Source organism: Bacillus rossius, chromosome 11, assembly GCF_032445375.1.
Source record: "Bacillus rossius redtenbacheri isolate Brsri chromosome 11, Brsri_v3, whole genome shotgun sequence".
NCBI lineage: Eukaryota > Metazoa > Arthropoda > Insecta > Phasmatodea > Bacillidae > Bacillus > Bacillus rossius.
Genome location: NC_086338.1, coordinates 43,765,606 through 43,791,081, shown reverse-complemented (window position 1 = coordinate 43,791,081; position 25,476 = coordinate 43,765,606). Strand labels below are relative to the sequence as shown.

Below are 25,476 nucleotides of genomic sequence, written 5' to 3'. Positions count from 1 at the left end.
GACGAGCAGAAATGTACTTCCGCTGCGAAATCTGCATGTCCGTTTGGACTGATCGTCGTGATTTGAAATTTTTGTGATGAACATGGCGTAAATAATTAGAAAAGTGGTATTTTAATTTTCATTAAGCTTAGCAGAGCGCATTTAAAGTCGACTATTGAAAGTCGAAACCAAAATGTCGCAGAAGAATGTAGTTTTGTTGGAATGTGGAGCATTCAATCCTCCAACTATAATGCACTTACGAATGTTCGGTAAGTAAAAGTTATGTATGTATGGCTGTAAAATTAATATTAATTTTCAACTCTACGTATTGTGATAGGCGTGACAGTTTTACAAACGTATTGTGTTTAAGCGGGCTGGACATGAGCCGATGACTGCATACGTCATAATCCTGCCTCCCGAGTTACAGTTCACCCATGGTTGTCAAACTAAAATGCTGATGGCTGGGGTATCTAGGCATTATTTTACTAAAATAGTTCAAAACAATATCAATGACGTCATTAAGATGGTCACGTACGTCATACCAATCGTACATTCTACAAACTTCTAGTTTGCCTTTTTTTTTGTAAAAATAATCATGTTTTTGATCACTGAAAACGTTCCTGTATTCACCCAAAAAACAGTTATTGAAATTTTCACCGGATTCACGTGCAAAACGGGGTTGATGTACGCCCAAGTAAGTGTGCAAAAAGGCAGATTTAATGGTTATGTTAGGTACAACAGTTCCGTCGGGTTTATCGGTTTATGCTTGTTATAAAATGATTGTAATTATAGTGACGTAAATTTGTTTTGTGCATTTATAGCATAGCCGAGACTGTTTCCCACAAGAGATATCCCTGGAGACCCCAATGCGAATGAAAAAAATTTCCCAAGACCTGACATAATTTGTTTGTATTGTGATATTTAAGTTTTGTTTTCGGCCGGGATATTTGGACGTACTAAATTAAAACTGCAAGCATCATGCACCACAGGATCAAGGTACGCTGTATCATGCCATCAGGATCAAGGGTTAGCTTGGATACATTATATGGAATGATTACCATAAAATTAGTTTACAGAGCATATTTAGCAGTCCGATAAAATGGTAAACTATGTACAGTATTACAGTTGCATTTTATAGAAAGTAGGGTCCGTACACCTCCTTAATAACTTTCAAAAATCCTTAAATATCACTAAGAATCATTAAATACTCCTCTTTGAAGACAAATTGCAAATAATGAATAAATTGAGGCATTTTAATGTTCTTTTGTTTTTGACTTGGCAGCAAACAACACTTTGTAAATACGCAGTACAGTTGTAAAATTTCGGGCCACATGATGATGATTATACATATTTAAAAAAAAAATTGTTCATTTTGAATACATTCAATTTTTTCCATCACACTTTTAAACGTGTTGCACAGTGTTACTTTGAACTAAATAATGAAGTAAATGTTGTTAGTGATCGATCAAAAACACGTTTCAGACTAACACTATGCTTAGGTTAGACATGTGTTTCAGAGATAAGTCTGGGCTTATCTGTAAAAATTGAAATAACCAACAAAATAATTCTTTGTGCATTAACAATTAGCATAGTTATTTTCTTGAAGAACATGGTGATATTGCATATAGTTTTCTACTTCTTGATAGTGACGAATGCGATGAAATAAGGGGTTTCTTAAAAACTTCATTTTTTTTTTATTGCGTAAGAGAGTATGATCCATGGTGGAGTGGTGGGGGTGGCTCGGCTGGTTTCTTACTAAAATCTAAGTGTATTTGTAGGAGAGGTCCGGGTTAGGAAGGGACCTAAGTGTGTCTTAGGCTGAAGCCTATATGCCTAGTCATGTAGGGATTAGGCATGCAGGGAAAGTTTGCATGCATTGTGTGCTTTGTTCAGGGATTGGCCAGCCAAGGCAGTGATTGGAGCCATGACTAAATCCTCTATCTTAAAACTATGCTTCGTAGGGCCCTGGGAAAACCCTGGGCACAGACGTGAGGGATGCAAGGACATGCATTAACTGGATAGAGTAGAAAAGTTTCTACCAGGCAGGGGGTTGGGAACTTGGATGCATGATCCGCTTTCATATTTTGTAACCATTGCTGGGCTTTTATGACCAAAGTTGCTCGCACCCCTGGGCGGTGAGTGGCTGCACTGGCCACTCACGCCGCTGCATCGGCACTTGGAACTAGAGAAGAAAGAAAGGCAGAATATACCTACATACTAACCACTTGATTAATTAGTTTCTATGCTTTCCACAGCTCACAGCCGAGATGTGGGTGTACATTGCTTGAGATTGTGATTAGACGTAATATAATAAAATGTACTAAAACTAAATTTCTTATTTTTGCTGGGTGGGGAGCTATGACGCTGGGTACAGCTTGCCCCCCTTCTCAAGGCACGGGAGGGGTGGCAAGCAGCCGGGTGTGAGGCAGGTTGCCGATGTCCAGGTGCCACGAAGACTCGTGAGCACTAAGGGGGACTGACTGTGCCCTTTGATTGGGGCGCGAGCTCACCGCTAACTATAACCTATAACGGTTTTTTGTGTTGTGAGCTCTCCTTTAACCCTCTACTGCATGAATTTTTTTTATATTTTTGGAGGGGGGGGGGGGGGGAATATGTTTATCATTTACAGCATGGAGATTACAGCGAAATATTTTAAAAATTTTAACTTTATTTTTAAATTTTTTATTTAATAAAATCAATTTGTGCCATATAAGGCTCAATATTCAGTTATCGGAAAATAATATAATATAAAAATATATACAACTGAACATTTTCGTCCAGTAAATAATATTAATTAACAATAGGTAATATACACAAAACAACTATATTTTTGTTTATGTAATGATCATCAGGGGCTGCCAGAAATGGTTTAACTGTAGCTTGTGCCACGTATGGAACCCCATGCAGCTGCTGTCCTGGAATAATTCCGTTTGTGGAGAAAAGTCTAAAATGCTTTATGCCATGTGTGTCACAGTATGCAGTAGAAGGTTAAACTATATATTCTTAGGCTTGCATACCTACCCAATAACTAGGGACAAAATTATACGGTGAATTGTGATAAACCCGAAATAACACCACAAAGCATGTAAATAAAACATATAACACTGAAATGAAAGTTAATGTACCATTCAGCACCAAAATTTAATAACTAGAAACATGAAATCAATCAGCATTTAGACACAACTTAACTCAAATTACAAAAGCCTAATATTTAATCATTGTAAAATCACTAACTGTAATTTATTTAGCATGAATTTTATACTAAAATGGTTTGGAAAAACAATTAATATTATATTGTTTGAACTTCCATATCATACATTAGTAACACATTTTTACATTAATGACTGCACAGTTTTCAATTTTTTTTTATTGTACCGGGTTGTTCTGTTTTAGACATACTAGTTAGGGGAGAGAGGGGCACATTTCAATAAATTTTATTGTGTAGTATTTTTAAAATTAAACTTATTTTTTATATTGGTAACTAGCATCATTAGTTTTAATAGTATGTTGAGCAGCTTGTTAATTTTTACTGCAGTCTCTAATCTCAAATATGAGGTTATATTTTATGTACAGCTTACCTTTGTTGAATTGTACCTCTACCATGGGGTACATATCAATAGGTGGTGGGGTACCTTTCAACAAATATTTTTTTTTCTACTTTCAAATAAATTAAAAATTTATTATAATAAGACAAATAAGCTAATATATGTGTAAAATATACTAACACAACAAAATTAAAAATTAAAAAAATATATATATATTTGGTTTAATCATCCTATTCATTTAAAGCATAACATTTAGGTTTTACATTATTTTCTCTTTAACTGAAGATAAGTTTACAGCAAATGCTATAGAAGAAATGGCTCAAGATGTTCCTCCACTCATGGTTGGCTGCGGAATTTTCATCATAATGTCACTTATGTCAACAATGCTATCATATTTTTCGGGGAAATAAAATTTCCACGAATCTTCTTTCCTTCGCATGAATCTAACTTTGTAAATGTTTTCTTCTTGGTTATCTACTTGCCCTACAAATAGGACTTTTTACTTCTTTCCAACAAACTGAACTAACGTGAATCATTTATTTCGATTACTGTTACAATAGTTACTTTTCAAATCTACAAAACTTGTCGACTTGAATCCTTGGAACTGTAACATTTTCATTATGTAGACCTCTCTGTTTTTGGGTTATCATTAGGCTTAAGATAATCATGCCTTCTTTTACTGCTTGCATGTCCTTGGCAATTAATTCCTCGCGCACTTTTGGTTTATTGAGCTTCTTTATGTAAGTTCGTACCATGTTGGCCAAATCTGAAAGGGAACAACAAAATTTAGTTATGCTGTGAATACACAGATAATTCATCATTTTTTAACCCTAGTTTTGATATTTTATTTTAAATTGGAATACTGAGAAAACTAAAGGTAAATGTATTAACATTACATACACATGCCTAATATTTTAATGATAGTTAAATTATTTTAGTTGCAGCATTTGACTCAGCCATTATTTTATGGGCCTAGGCATATTGAACTCTACAAAACGTCGGTAATAGTCCCATGTTATGGCTTAATTGAACAATTTACATGTACAGGGAGTACATTTCAACTATGTTGAAATCTACCCCTAGCAGTTTGTTGAAATCTGCCCCATGAGCAATCATTGAAGTTATATTAATGTAACTACTTTTATAACCTGTTTTTTAAAGATGTTCATATTATTTTAAGATGCCAAATTTCTTATTTATTTGGGTAAATAAATCCTACTTACCTCCATCAAAGTAAAGACTGAAAAAATTCTGTGCTGAAAACAATAACCACATTTCACTTTGCAACACACAAAACAGTGTTTATTGAATCACAAAGCACTTACGAAAATAAATGGCGGGAAATCCATTGCTAGCCATTCTGTTGCGGAACTTGGTTTGTTGCCCATCAACCGATCAAAAAACAAGGTTCCCTTTGGCGGGAAATTCAAACCTTTGAAAGGTGCGCCCCATGTTGAAATGTGCCCCTCTCCTCCCCCCCTACTAATGATTCTACTGTATTAAGTGCATCAAAATGAGAAAAATGAAAAAAAAGGACAGTCTATAAAAATAAAAAAACAATAACACAGAAATCTCTTGTTTAAAAAAAAATGAAATTGTCCTAAAAATAAAACCATAAAAGCTGGTGGGTCCCCACTTGGTCTTCGCTACTGGCAGGAGAGAGAGAGTGAGAGTGTGCGAGTGAGTGAGAGTGTGTGTGGTGAGCGGGGCCGTACAGAGAGTGCGGCGTCCTGTGTCGGCAGAGGTGGCGAAGGACCACCTGCAGAGGGTGCACCGGCACAACGTGGTGGGCGGGGGTGGTGTCCCCGGTGCACGATGCCTACGGCAAGCAGGACCTGGAGCCGGCGACGCACCGCTGCGCCATGCTGCGGCTGGCGCTGCAGTCCAGCGGCTGGGTGCGGCTGTCCGAGTGGGAGTCGCTGCGGGACACCTGGTCGCGCACCCGGCTCGTGCTGCAGCACCACCAGGTGCGCCTCGTTCGTCCGCGATCGTTCGTTCGACGTCCGGATAAACGTGACGGTCGTATTCCACGTCTGTGCAGTGGCGTAAACGTGACAGTCGTATTCCACGTCCATGCAAACAAAGACGGTAATGCACCTGGCCGCGTTTCGTTCAAACGCCATGCGTGTCTGTAACCGAAGAAAATAATTCACAAATTCTTTGCTCGCGATGGCCCGCTGCTGCTTCGCACCTCGTTTGTCCGCAATCGTATTTGCAGACTTTTCTCATTCAACGTTCAGGTAAACGTGACAGTCGTATTCCACGTCCATGCAAACAAAGACGATAATGCACCTGGCAGCGTTTCGTTCAAACGCCATGCGTGTCTGTAACCGAAGAAAATAATTCACAAATTCTTTGCTCGCGATGCCCCGCTGCTGCTTCGCACCTCGTTCGTCCGCAATCGTATTTTCAGACTTTTCATTTATCGTTCAGGTAAACATGACAGTCATATTCCACGTCTATGCAAACAAAGACGATAATGTACCTGGCCGCGCTTCGTTCAAATGCTGTGCGTGTTTGTAACCGAAGAAAATTCACAAATGCTTTGCTAAGAGATGATTTGAAAAGTTAATTTGATATATTTTTTTTAATGACTTGTAAACTATATGTACTTATACAATGAAATTATATTGTTTTGTTATCGTAGTAAATGGTAAGTCTGCTCTTTTAAAATTTTTATTTTCCTCATTGCCCATATTACGTGATTATCCGGATTCTCGATTGTCCGGATGGCTTTTGGTCCTAGTTAGTCTGGATAAACGAGGTTTATGGTTTTTTTTAATAGATGTACTATCAAATCCGTTATAATTTATTGAATAAATCCGAAACTTCATTTAAAACTTTGGCTGAAACAAGTTTTTTGGATAAACGTATTATTACTATAAAAACAGGGGTTGAAATTTGTTTGAATTTATTTTAAACCATCTTAATATTATCTTAAACCTTGGTGCACAGCAAATTTTTATATGACCATGTTATTAGTGCAAGGGATGAAAAATAGTTTGAAGATTAAAAAAATTCATACTGTATTTGGGATATGATATGAAATTCGTTCTAACTATTCAATACTGGATACATTGGGTTAAAAATATTCATAATATTTTTGCTGCAAGGAAAATGAGCAAATATTTAATCGATCATATTGTAATATTGGAGGACATAAATAATATGTTATTTACATTAAGTTCTTAAAATGTTCCAGAAGTTTAGAGAAGTTTCCTAAATATTTTCCAGAATAAAAAGGTACCGAAATCTACCTACACCTGTAGGCTGTGGCGAAAGGGGAAATTTTTTTCACATCTTCTAGGATTCCAAGAAAATGTAATGCAAAAAATGTAACCACATCAAAATAAGTATAAAATTCAAAGAGGGGGGGGGGGGGGGGGGAAACTGGGTATGCAATTTTTGTAATATCAGTAAAAAAATTTAAGTTAAAAATTTTTGTTTGTCGATTTAACTGATTATATACTCGACTTGAAAACAGAGTAATTCATAATATATTTTAATCGTAATCACAAATTATTTGTTATGTATATAAAGACTGTATTACTTTGCAGAAAACTAGTAGTCTATAGTCATAACCTTGAAAACAGTTAACCTCGCCTCGCTAACCTCAAAAATGTTCATAAATCAGCGGCCCGCAGCGTGGTGAAACCTGTCACGCAGTGATATTTCATCTTGAAGGTGCATGTGGTGTTCAATTATAACCGCATCTGTCAGGTTGAATGCAAATGAATAATCATAAAAAATTATTGAATTGAGATGGAAGGGAGAGTACCCGCAGAGAGGCCGTGAGGTGGTGGTGTTTGTGCCGTGCAGAACACGCTGAACGCCATCCTGACGTCGGCGGACGCCCCCAGCAAGCGGCAGCGGCGCGAGGACCTGGGCTGGGTGCCCGAGGACCTGAAGAGCAGCTGTGTGGGCCCCGTGCAGGTGAAGCTGCTGTGCGGCGCCGACCTGCTAGAGTCCTTCGGCAAGCCGGGCCTCTGGGCGGAGGACGACGTGAGTCTCTGCGTGCCTCTGCTCCGACTTCTCCCTTTCTCAATTTATCTCTTTTACTTTGTTTCTCTCTCTCCTTTCTCCTCTCATTCCTCTCTCTTTCTCTCCTCTCCCTGTCCCTATCTCTCCCTCTTTCTTCTTTCCCCATCTCTTTCTTTCCTTCTCTCAACTATCTACGTATAATGCCGATAAATAGTATTGAATTATGGGGTCAATGTAATAATGGGCTGTGCGTAACAACAATAAAGTGATTCATCTGGTAATTCTTTTTTGTTTATTACGAACTTTAAATACAAATTCTACAACAATTTACACGTGACAATTTAAAAATGCCTAAGTAGGTATTGTAGTTTTGGAAATGGTCAAAAATCTTTGTTGGTCACATTTTTTTTTATGGTATGAACAGACCTGCCAACTCTCACGATTTTGGTGTGAGGCTCACGATTTTAAGGTCCATCTCACGCCCTCACGCCAAAATAGTGTTTCCTCACAATTTTTTGGGGCCCCAAGATTTTGTTTGTAAAAGTTACAAAACAAGTTTTACGAAAGCTTACAGTAACGAGTTTCCATCAATACTCGAGTCACGTAAAGGAAGCAATTTTGCGTTTTGTAGCGTGTGCTGTGCTGATTTTTCTATCTCACATAGTGGAAGAGGAAACATTGTGAAACATGTCGCTAAAAAAAACACAACTAACACGTGAAGTGTATTGCTTCCAATAAAAAAACTAATTTTGCTGTGAACAGTGATAATAGTGTTACACGAGCAGAATGTTATTTTACATCTTTTTTAGTTGCGGCCCTGCATGATCACTACACGACAGCGTTAAATTATGTTCAACTAAATTAAATCTGCAACCTATAATTTGTTGAAATAAATTTTGAAGCAGAGACCATGTAACATATGTACAGGTATGTCCCTTAAATTTAAAGATTCTCATTTGTTGTTTTTTATTTCTAACTTGTATTTATGGGCCTGAAAATTTTTATCGAGGACCTCATGATTTTTTAAATTTGAATGTTGGCAGGTCTGTATGAAATTAATTTTTTTTGTTGTGTTTTTTTTGTTGTGTTTTTTTTTTTGTGTTCTGTGCAAATAAAGTGGATTACTTTAAGAAAAATGAGAAGGTGGCACTGAGGTCTGCCTTTTTTGAATGCATAAAATTAATTTTATGCATGGTAATTTGATCATTTGTATTTAAATTATGGTTTTTTGTCTTAGTTCTTAGCTGAATGCAACAAAACTAATTTTTTTTGGGGGGGGGGGGGGGGGTTGTAAGCATTCTGCGATTTACTGAAAATCATTGTAACCTAAATCTTTTACTACTTCACATTTTCTTCATAATAAAGATTACAGGGAAGATTTTTTAATATTTTGGTTGACTATACAAATTCAAAGTGTTTACAGATAAAAAGAAAAAAGTGATAAGAATTTGAGTTAACATGAGCTTCAAAAAGTAGAAACGAAAGGATTACAAATTTTTTTTTTGCTAAGTTTTGAAGTTGAATTTTTGAACAAAAAAAATTAATTTTATAAATTTAGCTTAACGGAACTTAACTTCATAAGTAAGTTTGAACAAAACAACTACAAATGAACTTACTTACAAATACGTACGCTGTAGAGTACCTTCTTTTATCGCATAATTGTCGCACTCGCATAATTATTGCACCTATATTTTAGGCCGTCAAACTTGGGATTAAAACATCTCGCGTAAATGTCGCATGTTGTTTTCGGTCCCGCTATTAGATGCCGAGCGCTTTGTGTAGGTATCTTTACTGTATAAAAAATGTATTTTAAAGTACAAATCTAATATTTATTTGGACTTTACCACTTATTTAATTAACGGAAATACAAAGTTGTCTGACAGAGGTCAATCCATTGCATTAGTGTTTGGTTTTATAAAGATGACGACATTAGGTTTTCATTCAGCACTATACTATTACAGTAATCTTTTTAAATATATATTTTCTTGTGAAAATAAGTTGATGACCTTGCGTGTGCTGTGGTTTTTGTAGACACATTGCTGTGAAAACATGACGAGGAAATGAAAGTTAACTGGTACGTTGCTTGCAGATAAAGGAGATTGTTGGTGACCACGGGCTTGTGGTGGTCACTAGGAGTGGCACGAACCCATTACAGTTCATCTACGAGTCGGATGTTCTGACCAAGTACCAGGTGAGCGCACAGGCAGGCGGTTACATTTTCCTGTGTCCCGATTCGTTGCTACTACTACACATGCCCGCGTGCCATCATTGTTGTTAACTACTAACTATTTTCAAAGAAAACCTTTTTAAATTACCAGAAGTTTTTTTTTTTCTATACAAGCAATAATATATTTAGTAAATTGACTCAAAATAACTTTCTCATTAAAGATTGCGGGCAAAAATGAAATATTTATCTTCATCGATGATACTTTTTATACAAACCATCATACAGTAACATGAGGCATTATCTGTACAATACACTCGCAAGTTTTGTTTCTTGCAGGAAAGTGGTACATGATGACGCCTGTATACCTGCAGTCAGGAAACTGGCATCTATACGACTAGACTTTCATGAAAATCTTTTTCTTCACAAATTAGTTATATTCTGCTCCAAAAAAAATTATACTTATAGTATATTCAACCTTGCAATGCAGCAAGCAACCTTACCAGTGCTAAAATGCTGAACAGGCTGCGTGTTATCTGTAACTTCCATCTTCGTGCCCGGTACGGGTAACATCTAGCTTTGCCTATGGTATGTCGCTAGGCCTTCATGGTTTGGGCGTTTGTTGTTATTAACCTGGCGGTATCGTCTACAGCACAACATTATCCTAGTGACGGAGTGGATCACGAACGATGTGAGCTCGACTAAGGTGCGTCGTGCCCTGAGACGCGCGGAGAGCGTCAAGTACCTCGTCCTGGACTCCGTCATCGACTACATTTACAAAAACGGACTGTACGACTCCAAAGAGACGTGAGTTTGCACAATTAATAGTTTTAACGTTTCACGTTTGCACCACTCTGTTGAAGTTCTACTATGTGTTTGTGTGTGTGTGTGTGTTCAGAAGTTTAGTTTAATATTCCACCGCAGGTGGAGTTACGAATTCCACGAATGATTACACCTCAGGAGTCTTACAATGGTACTTTTGAGTGGATAAGTTAGAGTGGAACCTTGCTGGTATGAGTACGAGATATTAAAAGATATCCGAAGTCTCTAGTATTTTGTAATGCACCGTCACTTTGGCCGTTATAACTGTAGTAAATCTAAATTGTGTTCACAAGAGCTTTTATGGTTATTTGCAGGACTTCTTTTAAAATGGCAAGCAACAGATAGAATACAAATAAATGACAGCACCAAAGCCATGTAAAAAATTTAACAATGAATGGCATACCTAAAAATGTTGATCAAAAAAGAGATTTGTAATCACGCAAAGGGTGGCCACAGACAAAAGCCTGGAAAAGTCCAAAAACAATTATCAGTTGGAAATTGTTGAGGAAAAAAAGCTGTTTCTGCATCATTATGTTTTCTTCAATGGCCATTGATTATAAAATACTTGAGTTCAAGGGTAACATTTTCAAAATTGTGTATGGATATTACTATTTTAATCCGAATAATTCAAAATAAAAATAAAATGAAACCTTTAAAAAACCTGGAGAATTTTTCTCCGGTGGTAATTCTTATCTTTGGTCAACAGTGCTAACAAATGCAAAAAAATATGCTGGAAAGAAAATACCTTCTTGTTCATATATTGGATAGAGGTGGAGGTTGCAAAATAATTAAGCAGCTGAGAAATTAGCTCAAATGGCTTCTCTGTCCTTTGTGATCTGTGTCCTCCCCACTCCAGGGTTTTATCAGTTGTTCCCATCTGTCGCATCCCTACCGAAGTAAAAAAAAACAGTATGTAGTTAAAAGTGACGCAAGTTATGCAGTTGAGGTGCAGAACTTGGGAGTTTTTCAACAATGCTGTTTTCGAAGCTGAAGAGAGCATTGATTGATACATGCACACAAAGGGCTGGGAGTGGTACAACTCGATGACATGCTGTGAGAATTTACAATAAAACTAAAACAATTATGTATAAATACTAAAAAAGGAGAGACTAATTCTATAAATGTTATTTTAATTTTATGCGACATGTTTTCCTAACTTCGTTATCACACACCAGACATACCCTGACTGGCTCAAATGTATGTCTAGAGTGGACATACACGTTTCGTGAACATTTATGAAATGAATTGGATAAAAAATATGTAAGATCCAAACTAAATGTTTTTGTTTGACGATTGGTTTCTGAAAGAACATTTCTCGTACATAAACTGATATTAACTGTATTTCATTAATCTTTCACGAACATTCACAAGTCGTCATGAGCGCCATTTTCTGACCACGAGAACAAATATATATTCAATTTGCAAACAAGGTGCACATAACCTCTTCAGACTCCAAAACATACAAGTCGACTGTTTGCAGGCGAAGAATGAATATTAAAGTGTAGTTTGGAAGTATGTCTTGTGGTTGCACACAAACTCACGGTACACTCTGAAGGACTCGTTCCTTGAAACAAAGACGAAATTCATGCAATCCTTGCTGTGGGAAAATACCTGTTATTGCAGTCAAAATAATCTATTTTGAAGTTACAAAACACGAAAAAGATTGATTATACTAGGTAGTGCCCGGACCACAGCCGTGAAATTCTTTTTTTAAACCATTTATGTGTTAATTTTGGACCACTACCCAACACGTGACGTCTCTGTATCTTGTACTGATGCTAACGAGCAAGGCTGCGCAGCCAATCCACCCGAAGGAAGTGGCAGGTGCGTGACCTCTCCAACCAATCACAGCACAGTCCTCACAAAACCATAGGTGTATACAAATTTCCTATTCCTACAAGGGTTTTTCAGACAAGAGATTACACCAAGGAAAAAATCATGAAGTCTTGACATCAATTTTAACCAGTCACAAAAATACCATGAAAAAGTATTGGCCAATCATCACACACGACAACAGCATTTCAAACAACTCTAGAGTTGTTTCTCACGTTTACTGAACTCTCTATCTCGCATTACGTGCCTGACAAACTATTGCATCAGCTAGTACATCAAAAAACTATGGCAATTAAAACAAATGCAAAAGAAAATTACGTGAACGCTTATTTACAAAGCCAAAACAAGCCATCCTTAAAAAATATGTGAAAGCACATGAAAACATAACTATACAAATAGGTAATATTATTGCCTAGGGGCTTATTCACCATAAAGTAAGAAAATTGTCGGAACAACTTAAAAAGCAACAAAACATGTAAAATTGATCTAAAACATACGGCAAACACACAAATAATTCTTAGAAGGAATAAAATATTTTATTTAAATCATTATTGGTACCAGGAAATCTAACAATAGTACTGAATATGAGACAACATAATATGTAAATCGTTAACTAAACCAATATGATTAGCTATAATTTAATAATGTAGTAAAATTTCATGAAATACCTTAAAAGAAAATTCTGGGGGGAAAACCTGGAATTTGGTTTTGCCAAAAGTGTGGTCACCCAATTATATTACCAAAATAAAATAAAAATTAATTTTAATTTAATTTAATGATTGTTCATATATCCTAATGAATTTTGCCACTTTAACTGTTACTACATTATTATAGCCTGGAAATTGTTTGTATTGATGGTAATAATGATTGATCATTTTGAGTGAAAATTTATAAATATTTTGCTATCAGTGTTTTCAATACTTTATTGTTTATTATTTCAATATTTTATTATTGTACTACCGTAGATTTGATAGTTTTCATACTTAAATGGATGTCATCGTAATGTTATAGTTACTGCCTGATAGGCTTCTGCGAATCTAGGAGTTTTGTCTCGAATCGAATCACGAATCAAATCTTTAGATTCCCGAACCTCGAATCTTCTTCGAATCATGAGAATTTTTTCCCTGCTGAAGTTTGACACTTGACTGAGAAGTTTTTTCAGCTAGGTATTCAGTATATTCAGTTACATGTCATCTTGGAATTTGAATAATAAGACACATTGTTGTACCTAGAGGGGCAGGTCAGACATTCAATAATTCAATGTATTGCATATTTGCATGAATTTTACATAACAACAAAATACCTATATTTACTTTGAAACCACATTAACGTTCAAGTTTAAATGTAAACAATTTACAGATTTTAACATCCAGTATAAATATTCATATTTTAGTTAAGCGAAATTAACTAACAATGATACCAGCAATTACTCATTAAAACATTAATATTTTGTTTTAATTTTTATTCATGGTGCACAGAAAAGGTCAAAATATTATGTTGCTGCACACTTCTAGTTAACAAAAAAATTAAATAACCACGATATTCGGTAAAGTAGATAATTACTTGTTGGAGTTTTGATGTTCTTTTTGCAATGTTTGCACATTGCTGTTTTTTCATCCACAACTTCATAGTGTTTCCACAAAGCCTTGTTCAATTTTCGTTTTGTTTTTGACTCAATCTCTGGCTGGATGCTGCCGCTCTGTACCGATTCAGGCTCAGAGGTACTTTGGTCTTCCATTCAGGGTGTCCACAGTTATTACTTTCGTACTAGATCTTGTACTTTTATAACTTTTAAGGGTTTAGTACAGATCTAGTACATGTTTATTTAATATAATAATACTATTGTAACTCCAATATGTTTTATTATTAAGCGTAATTATTTTTAACAAACTATGGAATGTATGTGTGTGTGGTGTGATATTTAAGTTCGAGCATTGCCATGTCATAATAACTTCCTAAATTGTTAAAAACCATAACAAATTATAATTTAGTACTTTTTTTTCTAACCCAAGTTGGTACAAAATATTTTTTCCTTGTGGACACCCTGCTTCCATTGCAATCTGTCCTGTATCCATGTCCAATAAAGTAAAACAATGGCCACGGCAGACGGTAAACTGCTAGGGTAGACAAGCGTGGCCGAGCCAACGTAAAAAATAATTAAGTAGATTCTGGTTGTCCTGCAATTGAGTAAAAGTGAATAACATAAATTACTAACGCATTAGAGTATATTAACATTCAATAGTATTGGTTTTATGTGGCAGTAAATGTTTCAAGTCACTACAAAACACTGCGCAAAAAGATAGTTTACGAGTCCGCATTCTGTGGTACGCTAAGACAAATTTAGCATAATGTACCATAACCATGTTGCCTTTTGTCAACGGGAGTCGTGTCTGTTGGACACCTGTAGTACACCCAGAGTATTGGGGTATCGGTAGCCTACAACTCACGTAGTTTCGGTTCCTTACCACGTTCGTGCAACTTCGGATTTCTCTCAAAAGTTGAAATTAAAAAAAATCGAAGGGTTGGGTTAGGTCAGGTCAGTCACAACATGCTTGAACTTCTGATTTAGCGGCTGAAGTGGCGTTAGTACCAAAACGCCAAACTTCGGAAATCTTCGGAAATTCTTGCAGGGAACCGAAACTTACGTGAGTTGTAGGCTTCCCATTGGGGTATGTGTACCACAACTGTTCACGTATGCTCATTACATAGTCAGTCTTGCATCTCCAAATACAGTAGACTCCCGATTATCCGGGGTAATGGGTCCACGGATAACCAAAAAAACATGGTTAACGCAAGGTCAAAAAACACAGTAATCAAAATTGTTTTGTCTTAACTATCTAGACAAACACTGTAGCGCCCTACTTAATTTGTTTCAAGAAAACTGCATTATTCAAATAAGTAATTTTTTTTCTTCATAAGATAGTTTTGTTAATCAAAATAATTCGTTTTACAATTTGATAATTTAAAAAAATCTCGTACCGCATTGTTGAGGTTTTGGTCTTGGTCGTAACATTCCTAAGTTGGCGTTAAAAACATTTCAGACTTATTAAATGATGTCATAATTATGGAAGTTATATTTTAGTTCTTTTAAGATTTTAAAAACTAATAAACGTAATGTTTTCTATTATTAGAAAGATTATTTAACCTGTTAACGCAATTCCCGTCTGTGTTTCCTAAATGCGTGTCAGCCATGATTCGTCATCATCACTAGCGCATCCTGGTGGGCGCGATGCAAACTATCTCTGGCTTTTTTTTCCAGAGCTGCTGTTGACATGCGGGATAACGTATACACACTGGCATCGTCGAAATAAATACGCTATGATGGAGATGAATAGCCATTACTGAAAGAGCAAAATAATGTTGGTTGATTCGTCACATTATTAATTCGTAGCATTGAATTTAATGCCACACAAGTGCCTTTGTCAGTGTGCACGCACGGAAATTATGTTTGTGTTTATGGTTTATGTAAGTGAAATATGGCACGAATCTTTTTAAACTAGGATTCGATTCGTCGAACCACGCGAGATTCGATTCGAGATTCGACATTCTCGAAGCTTCGCAGAACCTTACTGCCTGATATAGAAAAACTAACTCTGCACAAATAACCTATATTTTGTAGTTACTGCGGTAATATCATTGCAGTCACCGTATAGATGAGTCTGGAACCAAGCACCAGTATTGAGCTAGTCCCACTACGTATTGTTTTATGCTTGTGTGGGAGGTGCGTGTTGGTAGTACCGTGCACCGTTTACTAACCAAGGACTGTTTGTCTGTTGTGCTTCCTTTAACGGACGTGCTCCCGACCGGACGCGTCTTCGCAGTAAGTACCTCCACCCTAACCGTAGCAATAACGCCCAGACGTGTTTCCTCACTCCCTCGCCCAGCGACGTGACCATGGGGTCCCCGAGCCCGACGTACGCGAGCTCGGGCCCGCGCGATGGCCCCGCGTTCGTGCACGTGGAGTGCGTGGATGAGGCGGAGCGCGCGGGCAACGAGGCCAACGCCTTGCGCTCGTTCCCGGGCCAGGCCGTGCAAATCCTGGCCACGGCCGCCGGCGAGACGCTCGTCGCGCGCAAGGTGAGCGACGAACAGCCGGCCAAGGTGCAGATTCAGATCACCAAGGACGGTATCAAGGTCATCAGCGATAAGGAGACCACCGTCTGAGGGGCCGTCGTGACAGTTGACAGCTTTTGTTTCTTTCTGCGCGGTTCCGAGCCTGGACAAAAATTAGAAAGCCAGCTTTTCATTTTGCAAAGTTGCAGGTTTTTTGCTAGTTTTTGTTTATTTAAAACTAACAAAATAGTTTCAGGAATCTTGCATACTCATCTGTATGCATGCTTATATGGGACAAAAAATTTCTTATTCTGAGTTTTCATGCCTGCAGAAAACAATAGATTGAATAAGATTAATACTACTGTATTTACCTGAGTATAATGTGATTCCAAAATTTTTGATTGAGTTTATGAAAAATACGTTATGGATTGGAAATCACAATTCAAGCACATAGCACTTGAAAAACTATTTAAATTTATTACATATTTACTAGACCCTTTCTGGTGCCACTTTTGTCAGTAGAGTGATGTACATTGTGTTCAAAAGCAGCACGGCTGTTCGGAAAGCAAAGAATGTTGTGATGTGTGATGGACATCTGGGAAAGTGAAAGAGGGAGGGCATCCCAGCGGCCTCTGTGAAGAAAATCAGAAACAACCCAGTGACAAAACTCCACTTAAACCCTCTCTTCCATCTTGCAACTCTCATCTGTTACACCTATGTAGAGGCTCGGGAAGCGCCCGACTACAATCGCACAAGTGTTGCAGTTTGCAGGCAGGTGTAGTTTCTCAGTTAAGTGGCGGTTCAGGAGGCGTATTTAACAGCGGCAGTGACACATTTAAGCGGCAGAGCCTTTAGTTTTTCAAATAGCTATTCCCTGGGGCAAGATACAAGTTTGTGATTGTAATGTGACCCCCTCACTTTAAGTTTTCATAGTTTTGGTTAAAATTGTAGCATTATATTTAGGTGTATATGCAGTATCCCAAACATCCTTTATGTTAATTCCATTTTGTGTAACTAAAATTTGTTGAATATGAGCTCAGTATCGTATCATATTTTGTGAAAAATTGTTATTTTATTTTTTTTAAATTAAAACAAAATTAGCTCAACGTCACTTCAGCCTTGCTGTTGGATGAGCGCATCAGGACGAGAAGGCCTGAACTATGCAAGTAGGAAACCAATTATTGCATTTACTCTTATGACTTGCAGAATTCTATTATACAGGTTTTTGTAGATTTCAGGCAGGTCATTCAATCTCATGCAAAAAGGTGAACCAGTAGCTGTAGCAACCTTGCAGCTTGCATCCTAGTTCACTGCCGAAAATTTTTGGGGGGAATTTTTTTCTCTTGTCTTGCACGGGAATATTACAAAGTCAGTATCGTAATACTTCTAGTCTGAAAGTATTTCTTTCATTTATAAGTGATATTGTATTATTGTGACATCAAGAGATTATATTCTCTATGCTAGTGGATGTGAGTCTAGCCCCTATAGCTTAGGTGACAACATCTTCATGTTGGATTTTGAAACATTATTTTAGGATGCGATGCATCTAGTTCCATGCTACTGTTATTTTGGAATTTTTCTGGTTATTTTGTAGGCTGCCATACTTAAGCATGTTGAACATCTATTTATCACGTAGACGTATTTTATAGTGATAAAACTTAGAACAATAATGTATTCACACATGCAAGCAATATTGTTTGGGTCTGCATGTATGCAGTATTATAGATTTTTAATGTGTCAATTCAAATGCAGTATTACTACCAGTATTAATAAAATTTAAATATAAATATATTTGATGTAGTCTTTAGTCTTTTTAATTGCAAAATTTTCCATTGGTTGAAGTATTGATACTTTTTTCGGAATTAAGTTTACATTTTTTTTACAAAATTACTTATATGTATATGAATATTTCGGAACTTTTAGGTATTAATAGAGGTTCATAATTATTAGTATAGAAAAATGTGTTAGAATAGTGGTTGTTGTTCAACCTATTTTTAACACTTGATAACATTCAACTTTTCACTTATAATTTAAGTGTTCTTAAGACTGAAACTTAAAATTGTTTTAGCTAAGTGTGTATTGTAAGAAATATAAATCATCTTAGCCTTAAAAAAAAAAAACTACCCTATTCCCAGAATAAATGATACTGTGGCTAGTCCCTAATACTTGTTCAGTCTCACTGTAATCCAAAACACTGCCATGTCTGTGCCCAATTCAGTTACCTAGTCTGAGGTAGTTTTATACATGTCGCACATTCCTACTACACTTTTACAATGGAATGGTAATCTGTAGAACAAACACAGCAGCTTTGCTTGCTATTACAGCCGTAGTCTCACTGTGGTTGCAACTAACCTGAAGATTTCTGAATGTTTGCGTCCTCCTTCCCGTAGAACAGTGAAGATCCTTAGACATTGAATGAGTCTCTTTTAAAAGAAAAATTATCAAACTTCTGCCTTTCAGATGATAATGCACCATAGAAAATATATAGTGTGATATGGAGTAAATCTGAGGTAAAATTTAAAAAAAAAAATTACGCTCTTATATTTATTAGATGAAATTAAAATATGGCAAAATTGAGCAACATTACAGAAATAGTTCCTTTTCCAATATCTACCATACAATAAAAAAGTAAAGTTTGTATCCGATGATTATTTTAATTATGAATCTAATTTAAGAAAAAGAGTTACTGACCTCAGTGAAACTGAATTTTTGTTTGATAAAACTTTTTTTAATTTCAAAACCATGTTCTTTGATATATTTCTATAAAAAAAAGTGTATGATATAAAAAAATTTAAACCTTACCAGCATCATAAAAAAATATAACTTTTCCTCCAATCTACCCCATGTCAATCAAGCATAAAAATAAATATGGGACCAAAATTGACTAATTTTTTTTAAAATTATAACTCATTACTAAACTGGACATAGTTTGCACCTTGAAAATTGGTGCACTGTTTTAATACTTTTAGAATTTCCCAACAGTTTGTTGATGGGTTTTATTGTATCGGATTCAGCTTCGGTAAATACTAAAATAAAATAAAAATTTGGGCAAATATTTAAAGTTAGATTATAACATTATGGTGCAAGTAAGTCTGGTAATTTCTACACATAATTAGTCATAAAGAAGGAATTTAGATAACAAAAACCATGACCTTATAAGTATAACTGTGGGGAAACAATATTTGCAGTGGCACAATAGACAGTATATAACACCTAAAAATTTAAAACCCATATTTTTGTGGCTGTGCATTTCCACATTAAATTTTTTAGATAATATGACATATAATATTAATATTGTTATAACCCAAATGTGCATTTAAAAAAAAACTTGTCTCGTAAGAAATTGTATGTCATGGGCATGAATGAACAATAAACTTGTGTAAATGAATATTCTACTTGTGCCTGCTGCTTGTATTTGTACTATCGAATAGTCATTATAAATTGTGCCAAAATGCAGACACACACTAGCTGTTATAATACAGAGTGGCTAGCAAAAGGTAAAACCTGTAAAAGTTGGGGGATTTTCAGTAACAAGGAAGTCTGGGAATTTCTTAGTCAGGCAATTTTTTTAATACCTATTACTGAGAAATTAATTTTATAGCGGACACTTATTTTTATTAGTACCAGTTCCATGTACATATTATTTCTTCCCCCTTTTCAACGTGCAACGTGTACCTAAGTGATGCAAATGTTTTACTCACTTTCTTTATTTTTCTTGTAAGTGTATCAGCACTCAATGGCATGAATTGGCTTTGAATTGCAATTTTTTGGTAGTTTTTGGCAACTACTATCTGTGGTCAGAGAAATTTTTTTTTCTCCAAACCTTGGAATCAGGAACATTTTTGTCACAGGTTTATTAGCCATCCTGTAATCGAAACACAGCTCTTAAGAGTTACAAAAATATCAATTTGAAGTGTATGTTTAAAGTTTCCATGAATAAGTTAGATATTTAGTTTCTGATGTTAAGAATAGTTCATTATAGAGTATTTTTACCTATGAATCTACAGCTTAACTTAATAAATGTTATGTACTATCGATGTTTTGCAAATTGTTGTGCTCAATGCTTATTGATAGCATGATCATTTCCTAGTGGCTATTGGTTGCTGCTCTTCACTTGATCAAGTACAGTCCCGCTAATCTGGATCTCACTTGCCCGGACATCTGGTTAATCTGGACGGGACTGAAAATAAAAGCAGGATTACATATTTGTTTTGTTAATCTTTGTTAATCATCAGTCATAAGGTCTACGTATACAGTAGCATTAAAAGTTATATTAAGCTGCAGGAAAAGTGTTATTAATGAAGGGGGGGACGGACCAATTTTTATAGTTTTACCCATCTAAAAATTATATTAAATGTATTTTAAAGCCAATTCCATTTAATCCAGACTATTGGTGATCCGGACTGTGTCCGATCTCTTTTAGCCCTGATTAGCGGGACTCTAGCATATATAATCAATGATTTCTGTAATACTCTTCTTTTTAGAGTATTCTTCTGCGAAATTGATCAATTTTGCAAACTTGTAAGTCACCTGCATATACAGTCAGGAAATGTGCCAAGCAGTTTAAAAGTCATTTAGTTGTAAAGTTACTTGTGTGTTTGTGCCTGTGTCTATTATTGTACATATAAAAAGTCTATTTTTGTCACTAGATCCAATAAAGAATAAACACTACCAAATGTTCTAGAACATTTCAAAACTTATCTTTCAACAGTGGCGACATATTTGTAAAATGTAAAAACTGCATGCTTGCGAATTACTACTGTTTGTAATTACGGCATAAATTAGAATGCCAGAGTTCTTGCCTGTAGAATTGTTGATGCACACTGTCTTGTAAGAGTTCTCAAGTAGAGTTTTTTTTCCAGTGTTTAGGAGGTATTAATTAGTATAAAAAAATTAAATTTGTATAACTAGTGTTATGCATGTATTAATTATATTTAATTTTCTTCATCCTGTTAAAAATTAGAGATTACATCTCTCAAGTTTAGCATTAACACAAAGACTACACAATTTACATGTATAACAACTTAATTATCAATTTTTACAAGAGTTATTTTTTGTGATGAAAAAAGCTTATGGTTTTTCATGCATTACAAGTCATAATTTTATTTTCCTAAAAAGGGATGCACATTTATATGATAGCACACTTCTAATTATAAATGTAATTAAATCTTTTTAATTTTAGAAAATGTGATAAAAGATATGTTCTACAACTGAGGTAAACTATTTCAGAATTGAGATGTACGTAATACAACTTCAAATGATAGTTGCTAAAAGTAATATTACTATTGCAGTGTTGCACTATTCATTCATAAATGCAAAACTAAAACCATGTTGACAAAGATGGCTGAACATTACGCCCAGTATTAACATTGCATTTATTTTAAATTGATGATTCCAACAGTATGGTCAGAGACTTGACCGTCTTAGCAATACTGTTGTAGTCTATTCTCAGGCGCACAGTAACTAAATTTATCCCAGTTCCTCAGATGTAGTCTAAGTGAAAAATGTTTGTCATGAAATAATAAAATATATAATTTAAGTTTAAATATTATTTTAGAGAAGTGACACCTCTTGCCACTAGGTTATTAGGGCAACAACGTTGCATGCTAATTGAGCATGATAAGACTGGTTTCTCGCAGTGCATTTGGTGGTTCGACTGCAGCAAATAATTCCCCTATATGTATCATGTTCCCACTTGTGGTAGCACACACGCTGGTGTCTGTTATACTGGACTGTAACAACTAGGAAAGATGCACTAGCCAAAGCTCACGAGCCACATGCTGCTCTTTTCGTATGATTTTACGGCTCTACAACTCAGCGCGTTTCAAAACAAATGTCTAAATTAGAGCAAATCATATTTTATGTGTGGAATAGTCTTCCTGATACAACAAAAAAATAACTAGCATTTGCTATTCTGACAATTTTTGGCTCTACCTATTCATGTGGACAAACATTATCTTCAATGAATGAAATAAAAAATAAAATAAGAAGTAAATTAACCAATGTCATGTCAAAAATAGAAAATAAGTAGTTAGTTGCCAGACATTGCTATGCTTTTGAAAAGATGTAAGATTACTGTTCCAACTAAGAAATAAATTTTACAAAGCTCGGGTGCTTTTTTTATTTTAATAATTTATATAATTTAGGTTTTCTTGTTTTATCAGTAGAGTTCTACTGATGACTACCATATTTTTTTTACATTATGTGAATAAAATATATTTATTTTATCTCAATTTTTTATTGTCTTAAAATTCCACGTAGATTTAAAGAAAATACATGTTGCGGCTCTAAAAAATTGTAGAATCTGTTAACAGCTCGGCTTTGGTCGTGATTTTCTACAAGGAATTCTATTAAATTACTGCCCATCTTGTTGAAATTCATTTAACAGTTATATGTAAAGTTTTCTTTTGGCTTTGTGAACTTTGGTTCACACCATACGCCACAGATGGCAGCACCGTGGTTACACATTTCCGTTCCATCTAACTTCCATTCACGAAATTACCCCCACCAAATGCAGTATACCGAAAGCTAAGATGTTACACATCAGAAATATAAACACAAACTGCTCAATTGGTGGCGAATGCAGAATATTACGAACCATAGAATGCTATATTTCACTGCAATTTGAATAATTAATTCCATATATACATATTAGCATGAAGGTGCGAAATACCCCTTAGAGCAGAGTCTATAATTCACATTTAAATATTCATCATGATGTTATTTGATTAGTCGACAGAGGTGTAATTTTTTTGCTGGCTAAGTTGCACAATACATTAGAGATAATGACTCACACTGGTAAAAACATTATTTTAATGCCTAACTATTTTTTTGGGTGGAAAATGCAGATATTTTGCCTGTCAAAACACCTAATTAAAACAAAAATAGGTTTTCAAGTTTCCTAACTACAGTATTAATTTTTGCTGTTCCCTAGTTGCAACCTGTAGTGTTGTTTTCTGGTATTCCACCCATACACCTAGTGTTCTTAAACTGGGCTAACTGCTGCTGTTATTTAGTTCTGAGATTTTTTTTTTGATGCTGGATTATTTATTTTGGAATTTCTTCTGGTTCCATTGTCAGTCTAATACTTTGGTAGAGTTGATGGCTAGTATATGAACTAGCATTGGCACCAAATGGTGGGTGGGTTCAGTGGTCGTCAATAGGGATAAGAATGTCTGTAGTGGATTTGTTTTGAAAATGAAAAATTCTTGTGTGCTATTGTGTGTAGTTTGTAAAACTTGTTTTATATTACAAATTGTTTGGATACACACAGAGATATATATATGTGTGTGTGTATACACACACACAAATAGACTTTTATCAACAGTATTAAAAATTTTAAATAAAAATTTATTTAAATATCAGAATGTTACGTGGGAAGATTTTATTTTTGGCAGGGTGGTCTGTAAATAAATAATTTTCATTAAATTTAAAAATTTAATTGTTTATTATTATTCAATTTGAATAATAAAAACAATACACGTATTCCATAAAATAGCCATAACACATTTCTCGCCTAAATCACATATGAATGTAGACACAAAATAAACACATTTAACCAATTCTTAAAAAACATTGGCAAACCAGTTTAAAAGCAGAGCAGCGATGTAAACTAAATTGGCACTGATGAAATGAACAAGAATCTTAAGGTTTCCAAATTTAAATGTTTTAAAATTATTTCCTAATATATCTGTTTGTAAAATAATCAATTTAGTTTTTTATGCTTATTTCTTAAATAACAACTCTCTATATTTTTTACTGAGGCCACAATATTTTATAACTTAATGGTTTGTGCAATCATTGTTACCAGAAAAACTAACGGCAGGGTTTTACTAACCTTTACTCACAACCCATAAAACTTATGTTCGTAATTCTAGAAAACATATTCAAAACTGCACAAGCATTTTAATATACAGTCAAACCTCTATCTATCGAACTCGCATGTATCGATTGTCCGTGTTTATCGTATACTTTCTACGGTCCCGGCAAAATTGCCATACAACTAAGGTTAAAAAAGTCCGCTTGTACCGATGTTCGAATTATTGTTTTGTCCGCATTAATCGTACAAAATATGTGGTCCCGTCACTATAAATTATAATAGATGATCGTTTAACCATTAAGATTTTGCAGAAGTAACCACTTCTTAGACAGAAACCGTCATAAAAACAGTAACGATTGTATACAGAAGTAGTAAAAATCACTTTAAATCTGCAGCCAAGTAATGAAGCACGTAAACATAAAGAAAAGACAAATGAACAACAACTTACGAAGAAATATGGATGATGTACCATAACTACAGTACAAACCCAATTGTTATCTTACGATAATTACCATAAAAAGAACTATAGATTCTTTGTAGATACCATAATACTACAGAAGCACGATAGCTACCACATTTGCACTATAGTTACCGTAACAACCGAGATGTATATTTACCGCGATGGTAATGTATTTATGACATATTAAAATTAAAGAACATTATTGAAAAAAAAGCATGTTCAGTAATATCGGCCGAAAATTAGCAAGCGTATCGGAAGTCGGCAGAACTGCCGATTCAACTAAATATTGGCAAAATCGGCTTCTTTAGTACAGCTCTACATTTGATGACATGAGTAAACATATTTCAGACTTCAGGATATTGAAAAAGACTTTAATTTCCATGTAGGTTTATTGTGCGTATGTTTTTTTTTTTTTTTGCAAGTGTAAATTGAATTAAGTAAAATGCTTCCATTTTAATTTTTTTTCAACTGATTAAACTTTAATGACAAGTAACTGATATATTTCTGACACTAATTTTGAGGTTAAAATATTTTTTTCAAAATCTAAGGGTGAAGTCCACATCTATTGAATGTCCGCATCTACTGAATTTTTTTGTTGGTCCCCTGAAAAACGATAGATAGAGGTTTGACTGTATAATGTAATTATCTGTGTTATAGGGAAAGTAATTTAGTTTTTATTGTACTAAACATAGTATAAGTATGAATATTATATAAATATATATTACAATATATTGTACTTAGTATAGTATAAGTATAAATATTATATAAATATATATTATTACAAGATGTCAACTGATATTTACAAAATTTATGAAGCTGA

General features: G+C 35.0%; 1 protein-coding gene across 1 annotated transcript in view; it reads left to right on the top strand.

Annotated features, from left to right (window-relative positions):
• Positions 1-6: 6 nt before the first annotated feature.
• The window catches only part of LOC134536887 (nicotinamide/nicotinic acid mononucleotide adenylyltransferase 3), a 33,056-nt gene continuing 7,586 nt past the window's right edge, over positions 7-25,476 (top strand). The window contains 7 exon segments of the mRNA XM_063376949.1: positions 7-248; positions 5,267-5,316; positions 5,318-5,491; positions 7,344-7,526; positions 9,595-9,696; positions 10,322-10,476; positions 16,209-16,401. Coding sequence (XP_063233019.1) covers positions 173-248; positions 5,267-5,316; positions 5,318-5,491; positions 7,344-7,526; positions 9,595-9,696; positions 10,322-10,476; positions 16,209-16,401 — 933 coding nt within the window. The 5' untranslated portion in view covers positions 7-172.